Below are 12312 nucleotides of genomic sequence, written 5' to 3'. Positions count from 1 at the left end.
ATGCCATTTTTGATTCTGTTTGTAACCAAAAAACACAAGCTTGGCCAATTCCTTACTGCAATTGTAAAACATAGTCATGCAATGGGGAAAAAAAACAAAACACCCCATATATATTTAATTTTTGCGCAAAAACCCGGTTTTTGTCTCGTTGGCTAACTTATTTTAGACCAAAAATTCGACTCCAACCATGTCGGATTACTGAAGCATTAAATAATTGGGGTATTATTGCATTTGTATTTATTTACTTCCATCTTGAAAATGAAAGAGGAAAAAAAAAGAAAAAATGAACTACCTCAACAAATGCGGGTGATGCAGGATCTGTCCATGCAAGCAAAGTTTCAGAGGGTAAACTTGGTCCTTTCTTTGAGACAGCAATTATGTAAGCTATGTATTGAGTGTTTGGCGTCAAGTTATCCATCATGTGATAAGTGACACTTGTTTCAAAGACCTTAAATTTACTCTCAGAATGTTCTTTCCAGTAAAGCCTGAAATCAAACATCGACAAAAATTACAAAAGAGTATTAGTTACATGGCGACTTCCTTTGCTGAATTTGATAGACAGAACATTTTCAGCCACAGAAACTTGAATGAAAAATATGAGCCTTTTCCTTTGAGCAATCATCAGCCTTGATGATATACCCGGTCCAGTTTTACACACACAAAAACAAAACTTACCTATACAAAAGCTGCTCTGATGGATGTGACAGCTCAGGTGGCTGCCAAGTGATGGTAACTGAGTTTGCGCTATGTCCAGATACGGCAAGAGAATGAGGTGGAGACGTTACGCCAGGTTGACCCTCTTTGTTCAGATCTGGAAAAACCCATGGAACATTGGTTAGCAAATTGATGACAATAAATACAAAAGATGTTTCATATTTTTCTGTGAAGAATGTTACAGTGACACTAATAAAAAATCTGAAATTTTGAGCCACCCTTTTAAATTGTCGAGTTTTTGTATGGTTGACTGACGGAAGTAATTAACCCTGTTGACTTATTTATTCTCTTTTAAAATGTTTCTAGCCTGTCACAATCCATGAGATAATAGTAATAATAGACCGTGGGCCAGCAAGGGGTAACCCCCCCCCCCCCCCCCCCGGTGGGAATTTTGAAGATGGTGATTTTCTTGAAGCTCTCAACTAGTAGAATAAGATTTTCCTTGTTTACGCGAATTTTATCCTGGTGGGGGGAGTAGGCCCCCCCTAAACCCCCCAAAATTGCTCAGAATTCCGACTTTTCCGCGAATTTTCCCACTTTTACCCGAAAAGGCTTGATTTTAGGGCAAAACTTTACATAACCATTCTGAAAGCTCGTGAAATTCTGGTCTAGAAAAGTTTTAAAAGACTTTGACCAAGACCCGCGGTCCCCCAAAATGGGGGGGCTTAAAATGTCGAAATATCTCAAATTTCCGCGAAAATGACCGTTTCGCCGCGATTTCTCGCCAATAACGCGAAGAAGGTTGGTATTATCGTAAAATCGTTTACCCCTATAATAACAGAGCATTAATTTTTCATTCTAAGGGCGGCTTAACCCCTCGCGGGGGGGAGGGGGGCCCCCCAGCAGTACCCACCCTATAAAACCGTCAAGATTGGCCGCTTCCTTGAAGTAGCGTTATGCGCAAAAATGGGCGGCAAAATGAAAACAAGTAGCGTTTGTTCTGAGAGAACATCAATGTGGATTCTTGTGGGGGTGACAGGGGGGAGGGAGGTACATCCTCCTCCCTCCCCCTCCCCCTCCCCCCAAAAAATAATCACGAAAAACGTTAATTAAACGCAAAAATTCCACTTTATAAGACGACTTCAGGGCTTGTCATTGACACGCTTAGACTAACATAATTTAACGAGGGGGGGGGGGGGAGGGGAGAGGGGTTTACCCTCCCCCCTCCTCTCCCACCCCCTCCCCCTCCCCCAAATAAATAATCACGAAAAAATTTAATTAAACGCGAAAATTCCATACTCTAAAAGGCGACTTTCAGGGCGTGTCATTGTCACGCTCCAAAGACATAAAGACGGAGCGCTCGTATCTAAAAGCACGGGGAAAAAGTGAAGCTAGGTTCGGCGCTGCGCGCTTGTGTGAGTGTGTAAATGAGCGCGGGAATCCATGGCGGCAAACGGAAAGAGCGACGCCAAAAACGACCGTTTTTTGGCACAATTTGGGCCAGAAGGGATTTTTCTGAAACCGGGCCCAAACGATACCTTATGATACCCTAAAACTCTGGTTAAAATTTTAGCTTGAGTATACGCACGGTTTTTGAGAAATGAGGGGGCAAAGTTGCCAAATCGCTATCATTCTGGACAGCATTTCTACAGCAAAAAGACGGGAAAAATGGACGAAAAAGTTACACCTTTGATGGGTTTCGGCTGTAAATGTTCTTATCGGGCCCCCAAGCATTTAACTGTGTTCGGTTTCAAAAATTTTGATCGCACAGTGATCCAAAGTCGGGAGAAATCGTCGACAAATCATAATTCTTTGTCAAATTTTTAAAAATGGAAATAAAATTGTCGGTCTGCTGCAGTTTTCATGGCTAACAATGTTCTTATCGGTCCTCAATGCATGAAATTGTGTTCAACTTCACAAATTTACATCGCACAGTGGTCAAAAATGAAGGAATTAGTGGACAAATTAAGATCCTCTCTGAAACTTTTTAAAAATGATGTGAAACTGTTGGTCCCCAGTAGAGTTTAGATCCCGGAAAAATTCTTTAAATTATTTTTTGGACTGTTTAAATCATTTTTTAATTTTTTCTCTCCATTTTTCCTTCTTTTTTTTAAATTTCTGAAAGTTTGCATATTTTATTGAGATAATGCTACAAAGTCTATTCTAAAACAACGTTCTATAGACAATACGGTCTGACATGCAGTAATAATTAAGAAAATCAAATAGATGAATTTTTCCGGGATCTAAACTCTACTGGGGACCAACAGTTTCACTTCATTTTTAAAAAGTTTCAGAGAGGATCTTAATTTGTCCACTAATTCCTTCATTTTTGACCACTGTGCGATGTAAATTTGTGAAGTTGAACACAATTTCATGCATTGAGGACCGATAAGAACATTGTTAGCCATGAAAACTGCAGCAGACCGACAATTTTATTTCCATTTTTAAAAATTTGACAAAGAATCATGATTTGTCGACGATTTCTCCCGACTTTGGATCACTGTGCGATCAAAATTTTTGAAACCGAACACAGTTAAATGCTTGGGGGCCCGATAAGAACATTTACAGCCGAAACCCATCAAAGGTGTAACTTTTTCGTCCATTTTTCCCGTCTTTTTGCTGTAGAAATGCTGTCCAGAATGATAGCGATTTGGCAACTTTGCCCCCTCATTTCTCAAAAACCGTGCGTATACTCAAGCTAAAATTTTAACCAGAGTTTTAGGGTATCATAAGGTATCGTTTGGGCCCGGTTTCAGAAAAATCCCTTCTGGCCCAAATTGTGCCATTCTTGGCGTCGCTCTTTGATTTGAACTTGTCCTCTTGATTTTTGCACATTTCTTCTTTGAAACATATTTTAAATTCCTAAAACGAATATACTAAGAAAGTTCGGTCTGCGTCCTAATATAATACACCTACTTTTGCTCGGTAACAGGCAGTAATCTCACATAAAGTTAGTTTTTCTTCTGCTCATGGTGGTTCTGCAGGTTCAAACAGGCCGTTACAGTTCTAGATCAACGTTACTCCCAAATGAAATTAATCGGTCGACGACGGACTGAAACTAACCTAAAGTTAAAAAAATATGAGTGTGTACCTGAATTTGGGCAAAAATCAACCTAAAATACTTTGTTTCCGCAATTTTATTTATTAGTTCCCGCCCTACATTTGAATTCAAACTTATCCCGATTTCGCCGCCAATCCTCTAGCCAATAGTAGAGGTGATTGAAAAGAAGCTCTAGAAGCTTCATTTTTTGCTTTTAGTGCTCCGTCTTTATGTCTTTGTCACGCTCACACTAATATAATTTAATGAGGGGAGAGGGGGGGGGGGTGTTAGACATCATAGCCTCCCCAGCCAACATCAAAAAAGGGTGGGGGAGGGGTAATTTATAAACGTTACTTACTTAATAATAGGAGGGACGGGGAAACCTAGCTGCAGTAGGAGAATTTTAAGATTTGAAGGGATACGTAATTAAATCAGGGAACGTAGAGATACTATTTTATTTTTTGGAAATGACTGAAACTGAGGGGAGTTTATTCATAATTGACGGAAATGTACATACTTAAGCTTATGTCAACATTTTCGAAACGTTTGGAGAATAGGCTTAAAACGTATTGGATCGTTTGCCAAAGTATTCAATCATTCATTTGGTCAAAGACAGATACTGCAGTGAACTCTGATTGACGAATAGTTATCAAGATAGTTTGACTCGGAAAAAAACAAAATTATTTAAATGTTTGCTTCTTATTGGTTTGATTTTTATTGAGTTTGCAAGATTAAGTCAACTTTCACACCGTCAGCGGAGGTAAACTGGCTAGACCCATCTCCATGCCTTAAATATACTTTTCCCAGTGAGTATATTGGGTGTATTTCTTTCGGTTCCATTCAGTTAAGAATAGATCGATAAGTTGGCTCTTGTTTTTACACGTGCCTAAATTACTTTTCAAACTACGGGGTATTTTGGTTGGGGGTCCATTCGTGAAAAAGTATCCCTTAATCCCCCCATAATCGCTGAATGTTTTTGATAAATTTATCACTGCAGTCTCTGTCTATGACCAAATGAATGATTGAATACTTTGGCAAACGATCCAATACGTTTTAAGCCTACTCTCCAAACGTTTCGAAAATGTTGACATAAGCTTAAGTATGTACATTTCCGTCAATTATGAATAAACTCCCCTCAGTTTCAGTCATTTCCAAAAAATAAAATAGTATCTCTACGTTCCCTGATTTAATTACGTATCCCTTCAGATCTTAAAATTCTCCTACTGCAGCTAGGTTTCCCCGTCCCTCCTATTATTAAGTAAGTAACGTTTATAAATTACCCCTCCCCCACCCTTTTTTAATGTTGGCTGGGGAGGCTAAGATGTCTAACACCCCCCCCCCCCTCTCCCCTCATTAAATTATATTAGTGTGAGCGTGACAATGACACGCCCTGAAAGTCGCCTTTTAGAGTATGGAATTTTCGCGTTTAATTAAATTTTTTCGTGATTATTTATTTGGGGGAGGGGGAGGGGGTGGGAGAGGAGGGGGGAGGGTAAACCCCTCTCCCCTCCCCCCTCGTTAAATTATGTTAGTCTAAGCGTGTCAATGACAAGCCCTGAAGTCGTCTTATAAAGTGGAATTTTCGCGTTTAGTTAACGTTTTTCGTGATTATTTTTTGGGGGAGGGGGAGGGGGAGGGAGGAGGATGTACCTCCCTCCCCCCTGTCACCCCCACAAGAATCCACATTGATGTTCTCTCAGAACAAACGCTACTTGTTTTCATTTTGCCGCCCATTTTTGCGCATAACGCTACTTCAAGGAAGCGGCCAATCTTGACGGTTTTATAGGGTGGGTACTGCTGGGGGGCCCCCCTCCCCCCCGCGAGGGGTTAGGCCGCCCTTAGAATGAAAAATTAATGCTCTGTTATTATAGGGGTAAACGATTTTACGATAATACCAACCTTCTTCGCGTTATTGGCGAGAAATCGCGGCGAAACGGTCATTTTCGCGGAAATTTGAGATATTTCGACATTTTAAGCCCCCCATTTTGGGGGACCGCGGGTCTTGGTCAAAGTCTTTTAAAACTTTTCTAGACCAGAATTTCACGAGCTTTCAGAATGGTTATGTAAAGTTTTGCCCTAAAATCAAGCCTTTTCGGGTAAAAGTGGGAAAATTCGCGGAAAAGTCGGAATTCTGAGCAATTTTGGGGGGTTTAGGGGGGGCCTACTCCCCCCCACCAGGATAAAATTCGCGTAAACAAGGAAAATCTTATTCTACTAGTTGAGAGCTTCAAGAAAATCACCATCTTCAAAATTCCCACCGGGGGGGGGAGGGAGGGTTACCCCTTGCTGGCCCACGGTCTATAAGTTATTCTCTGTGAGGATCAGAGAACTGACTGAGAAAATCTTCATGAGTTGCTGCAGAGTAATTCAATCACAAGTAAATACCCAAGCTAGCTAATATCAGCTTAACAAAACTTGATTATTTGGACAGAGTGTTATCAAGACTCCAGATTGTCAAGATCCATTCGGCAAGGGCACGTAGCTGTGTATTGGGTCAGTTTGTGTTTTGTTGCTTGATTCTTGTAAATTAGCTAGAGATAATAAAATCTGTCCAAACAGCAACTTTCTACATTCAATGTTAACCGAAATATCACGCTTTGAAAAATTCGGTTCATGATGTCATCCACCAAGGTCACCTTGGTTACCCTTGGTTTTACACCTTTGGTTTCTTCCGCCTTACTTTCATCGGAGTTACATGTTGAGTAACCAGAGCAAAAGCGTGTTTCTCTGACTGATGGAAGCAAGGTGGAATAAACCGAGTGTGTCACAACCACAGTGAATGACGTCATGGACCAAATTTTTAAAAGCACGATATCTAGGTTCATAGTAAACATAGAGAGTTGCTGTTGGGACAGATCTTATTACCTTTAGCTAATCTACAAGAATCAAGCATCAAAACACGATTATGCGATCAGCCCGATTGATCCATTCACTAAAGCAGGACAATTTTGGACCTTTTAGTTCCAATTTTGGTGTGTTCATTCTGATTATCTTGGAATACATTTCGTTTGTTTCTCAATAAATGTACAAGAATTCATTAATACTTGAATGCAATTGAATGTAATTCCTCTAGTAATAATCATTATTTTTTCTTTCGTTAACCTCATCGATCAAATCCCAATTAATTCTGAGAGTTGCAAGTTTATGTGCCGGAAAGCTTGAACACTTTCCAGACTAAATTACATGAGTAAGAGAATGATGCAGTTTCAATAAATAGAATAAAAGGTAATTAACTACAAATGAAGTATTACCTTGATTGGTTGCATTAATAAGCAATACAGAAGATGGCAATGATGTACCATGCTGGTTCCTTGATATAACAAATATATTATACAGCTGGCCCTTTTCTAAACTCTTAATTTCGATTGATGTATTCGTGGTTGAGATTTGCTGGAATAGAAATTCAAGAATAATGTAAAATTCTTTAAACCATAAAATCGCATGGAATGGAATTCAAGATTTTCATGGAGACAAAGACTTGAAATTGGACATAGTAGAACAGAAACATACAAAATTGCAGTATGTTGAGTAGGAGTATGTAATTGTGTTAGGAGTATGTAATTGATTTAGGAGAAGTTTTGAGTTCAACTAGTCGGAAATTTTCTACTGCTAAACAATCAAAGTCCAGAAAAAATATTTTGAATGTGAAAATAGTTGTTAAAGTTTGTCTTTAAAATTGAGTCTTGTAGGGGAATAAATTAAAAATCTCTTTGTCTGTTCCAATTTGATGTGATTTGGTGCGTTTTTGTTGAACTCTTTCAAAATGTTGCTTGATTACACAGTTACTCTATGTGAAGAACAAAGTAGCGAGATTTGCTTCTTTGTTTGAAAAGACCTTTCAAAAGAAAATGTTCATTGTTTTAAGGAGAAAACATTTCAGGAAAAACTGAACTTTTGATATGGATAAAATTCTACAGCACAGGGCTTTAGGTAATATACTTATGTAAGCTGAAATACAAATTGTGAAAAAGTCTTTTTCAAGAAAAACAACCCACTCTCACTTTTTCCAATTCACAGGAATGCACTTCATGCAGCTATAAAAAGACAGAAAAATATTCCGGCCGAAACATACGGAGTATTCCACTTAGAGTATGAAGAATTTTCAGGAGATTTATTGCTCCTTAGAAATTGGGATGCAAGTTCTTTCAGTTTGAATAGGTATCGATATTTTCTTCAAGAGTTTTTGACTCGCAGCCTCAAAAACGTTTAAAATATTATTAAATGTCAGTAATATGGATGATTGGCAGATAAAAAAATTACAGAATACTCACTCTTTCCAGTTTCAGAACAGTTTCGTAAGTTGAGGTGTTATCAACTCTTTGACAATGAACCACAAAGTCCGTGTAATTGCTTCCTTCTATCGGGACCTCCCATTGTAGTGTAACAGAGCTGTTTGTTATTTTGGTTGCATGCAAATCCACTACTGGGCCAGGAATCTTGCCAGTCCCTAGGAATTTAATAGAAAAATGTAATATTTTAAATGTATTTTTACAACTTTTCATCCCATAAGGGCTGTTTCCAAACTCCTCACTTATTCAAGTACCAGGCTGTAAACATCTCTCCTGTTTAACTTAGTTTGAAAGTTTAGTTAAGTTTTCCATGAAAAAGTATATATCTTTTTTTATGTTGCCGCACCATTTTGTCTCTACAATGGACGCAATTGGTCTACATAAACATCACATACACATCTACATCGTATTACTGGTGAGACAATGTATGACATTCCTGCTTTGTTTGAGTGTCATTTAGTGTTAGGCGGCAGGGCATTGTTTATTGAAAACTTTTTCGACAAGGCATGCTTTAGCTTTCCTTCGTGGCAAATCATTGAGCCACAATTAGAACATCCTCTGAGCAAGCGCCAAGATTATTACCAAAGTTTTAATTTCTAATTTCTTGTTATTCATCCTCACTTTCCTAAACTGCTCGCTCACTAGTCATAAAAATTTATCTACTTCAATTTTGTGACAATCCAGATGTCACAGTGAAAAAAAATACATCTGATCACTACCAGGACCTATTAAAATATTATTTTGATACCTTCTTCGAAACACTGGACGATGTTGCCCAAATATCTAACACATGTTGTGGCAGTGACGATCATTGATTCTATTATCACTCCGGAGCAAAGAGGTAAACACGCTGCGGGAACTCCTCTCCTAGCACAGCAACTGCCATGGTTTCGGCCTCCGGCACCGCAGCGGAGCAATTTGGACAGTTCAGGGCCACACTCGCTGGCTAGAGCTTTGAGGCTGGACATACTTGCATCATACGAACACAGAGGCATGCACACTTCGTTCAGGCCAGCTTCCACACAACAAGAGGTTATGTTGTACGCTGTTGCTGATTCTTCAATTTTATCTTCTTCCACCTGAAATGGGAAAATATTAAAGAAGAATTAAAGAGTGACTACCTTTATCAAAATATGTTCTTTAAGAATTTCTCTGCATTTAGAAACCTGGCATTTGGAGGCTCACACATTTGCACTATGCTCATCACAAGTATTAACGGAGAGTGGTGCAGCAGTAGCTGAGTACCTTTTCATTCTAAACCAACGGAGTCTTTACTTTTATTATTTTCCACTAACAAGAATATTGTAAAATTTTGGAAACGCTGAGTGATGAAAACTAATAACCTCAGGGAACATTCATTGGTCTGCAAGAGGTAGAGGGTACAAACTTGTTTAGTGGGAGTGGAGGAAAAGGATCACGCACTGCCTATTACCCGTACATAAATTGCTGCGAATCGATGGTTATGCAAACCATTTTCAATAGAATTGGTAGCAAAATCATAAAAAATGCCAAGAAATGATATTTACCCCTTTAGAGGATAAAATGTGGCAAAAAATCTGCGGCATCAAAAATCGAGATGCATTTTTTGCATCCATATATGTCTGATGACAAAGCAATACCTAAAACAAACTATGACAACCAAAAAGAGTTATAGAATATACCTTGCTTAGAGTCATGAAGACCACTCTGTCGGAGGGGTTGCCTTCACCATGCTCGTTCACAGCCATGACGAAGACCTCGTACAAAGTTTCGCTCTCCAAACCATCGAGAACAAACGGAGACTGAGTCTAAAACAGAGAGACAGAAGTGTTAAAATTGACAAATACATACATATTTTGGTAGGTTTTTCCAGTGAAGATTAACTTTTTCGCTGCAGTGTAATGAGTAGAGGGGGAAAAATAAATTTGACTCAAAGAAGGCGCGATAGTTTTGACATTTGATAAGAAAATTCACGGCAGCCTCAATGCGTTTGGTCTTCTCTGCCTGTCTACCATCATATCAACTCTTCAGATTTCCTCCTCCAAAAATAAGTGCCTAGGAAAATGCAAGGAAAATTTATTCCGGCTAAATTGCAGGATCCGACATCCTGCAACTTTTCATCAAACTTTTGCAGGCCCCTGATAGACACCTCTCAATAGATTAGACTCTGAATTTGACGGAGACCTTTTATAGTCTCATTTGTAGGCAAGAAGTACTTTAGCTCTCAGCCTTAAACCCTCTTTGGGGTAACTCAGAGTATAAATAAACTGGTGAGACACTGCCATGAAAAGATATTTGAAGTATGTTGACAACAGGACAAATGCACCTGTCCCTGACAATAAATACGCAATAAATTGATTAAAAAGCCAAAATGGAAAATTTGAAGCTTCCTGGGATTTTAAAGACTTAATTAATTCAAACAGTTCAATGCTGGTGAAACTACAAGGAGGAAAATGTAAACTATTAGTGATGGGAACTTACGGATACTTAGTGAGCACATCGTGAGGTTTCGACTTGGAAACATGGAGTTGATCGAGGGAACATGAAAATGAATATTCTTTGGAGGGATGTGGTTCAGATAGATGGATAAAAACTACTTCGCTTTTATACAAAAAATCAAAATCTCGAGCGACTTTGAATAATCCCGAGAAGATGGAGAGGGAACCACGTTTATTTACATCCTGTTATCATCGCGAATGTAAACAAGTCGAAACTTCACTCCCATTGGTTCCCGCCAATTCCAGTGGCGCGCTTGACAAAATATACAAATTGACGCGCCAATTTTCAAATTAGCGGGGAGTCCTCTGGTCGCGCGCTAACTGTGAGTCGGCATTAGACCACCCGTGCCAAGCTTTTTTCTCGGTTCTTTTACGAAGTCAGGGACAGCGGAGCGGCAAAGGGAATCTATCCCAAGGATTCCGAATTTCGCGGTGCCGAAATCCACCCAGCCCCCCCCCCCCCCCCCCCCCTCGAGGGATAAAAGAAGAGATCGTGAACATCAGAGTTGCGGTTCCTGAAAGTCGCGCTTCCTTGCTCTTCGGTCGCAAAATTGATGCAGATTCTCCGAAAAAAGGTGCACACCTCAGTAATTGATACCAAGAAATCTGAATTTCCTAGTGGTTGAATGAAAGGCAATTCGGTCGGAAATTCCGACTTCTAGGATCATGACCCCCTTTCACCCCCCAGAGGCGCTGATTGTTGTTCGGGGCCATGAAATTCGAATTTCTTGGAGTCGATTTCCTGATCAACCCCTCGGTCCCTGGCTTCGTGTGACCTAAAACAACCGAGAAAAAAGCCTAGTGCGGGTGGTCTAAAATACCCTGTATCACAAGCGGCAATGCTTTGCATTAACTCGAGGGAAACCAAAACGCCTTCATTTTGATACATAGGCAATACAGCTGGTCATCGAGCTGGATTAGTTGCATCCAAGCATAACATGAAAAAAATGAAGGCTGAAGGCTGACTTCCTCCGCACTAGCGTCCTTGCAACACTACCAAATGCATTATTTTCATCCTTTGTGTAAACATTTGAAAAGTTAGATTGTTTCTTGCATCACAATATGTGATTTACGTGAAGAAATTTGAGACTCACTTTATTTATCCAGTATTCGGAAGCAAATCTTTGGTAAAAGTGAATTAGTGCCGTTTTCACGAGTTCAACGTAGTTGGTTCTTCCCTAAAAGATGTATTTTTATTTTGCAACATATTTTATTATTGCCTCATATTTATTCCTTTTTGCTTCTCCTCCCTTTCGTGGTTTATCGGCAATTCCTCACAATTCTTCGAAGTTTCTCGCAGTAACTCGCGCCTCCACACATAAAATGGGTACTTCCCAAAGTATGAATTGTGCTTTATTGGTAACGATACCCATTATGATGCCACACAGATTCAACCATCAAAACATTATGATGACTTTGTCCGAGAGGCCAACAATTAAGCATTCATTATTTCCATTTAAGTTTGTTTCTTTTTTTTTTCAGAAATATTGAATTTGAAGTTGCTGTATCAAAAGTATCGTTTCGGTAGACATTTATCATTTAAAATATTAAACACGAACTAAATTGGTTACCTTTGTAGCAACTTCGTAGTCCTCATCGACCTTGCCGTAGTAGACGTTGTAATGTTTGACGGTCTCGGAGAGTTTCTTGGGCGGGTTCCATGAGACGATGGCAAATGACGTGTCGACATTGGAGACCTTGACCCTTTGCGGGGACGAGGGCAAGACCCCGTAGCCCTGCATTAAGCAGCTCGTGTAGTCTCCCATGTATTTCAGGCACCTGCGGACAGGAATACTCAGTGAGAAATTCATCGCGGCCACAGATAGAAACGCTACGCATGAGTGTGGACGGG

General features: G+C 39.6%; 1 protein-coding gene across 10 annotated transcripts in view; it reads right to left on the bottom strand.

Moving 5' to 3' along the window:
* Positions 1-12312, bottom strand: part of LOC109031066 (Ig-like and fibronectin type-III domain-containing protein 1) — a 415859-nt gene that overhangs the window by 11817 nt on the left and 391730 nt on the right. For all 10 annotated transcript variants that reach the window (XM_019042365.2, XM_072298097.1, XM_072298099.1 and 7 more), the window contains 7 exons: positions 12032-12239; positions 9645-9770; positions 8732-9062; positions 7966-8141; positions 6946-7084; positions 676-811; positions 293-485 (listed from right to left, as the gene is read on the bottom strand). In XM_019042365.2, coding sequence (XP_018897910.2) covers positions 293-485; positions 676-811; positions 6946-7084; positions 7966-8141; positions 8732-9062; positions 9645-9770; positions 12032-12239 — 1309 coding nt within the window. The remainder of the gene's footprint in view (positions 1-292; positions 486-675; positions 812-6945; positions 7085-7965; positions 8142-8731; positions 9063-9644; positions 9771-12031; positions 12240-12312) is intronic.

Source organism: Bemisia tabaci, chromosome 3 (genome assembly GCF_918797505.1).
Source record: "Bemisia tabaci chromosome 3, PGI_BMITA_v3".
NCBI classification, from domain to species: Eukaryota; Metazoa; Arthropoda; class Insecta; order Hemiptera; family Aleyrodidae; genus Bemisia; species Bemisia tabaci.
This window is presented reverse-complemented; position numbering and strand designations above follow the sequence as displayed.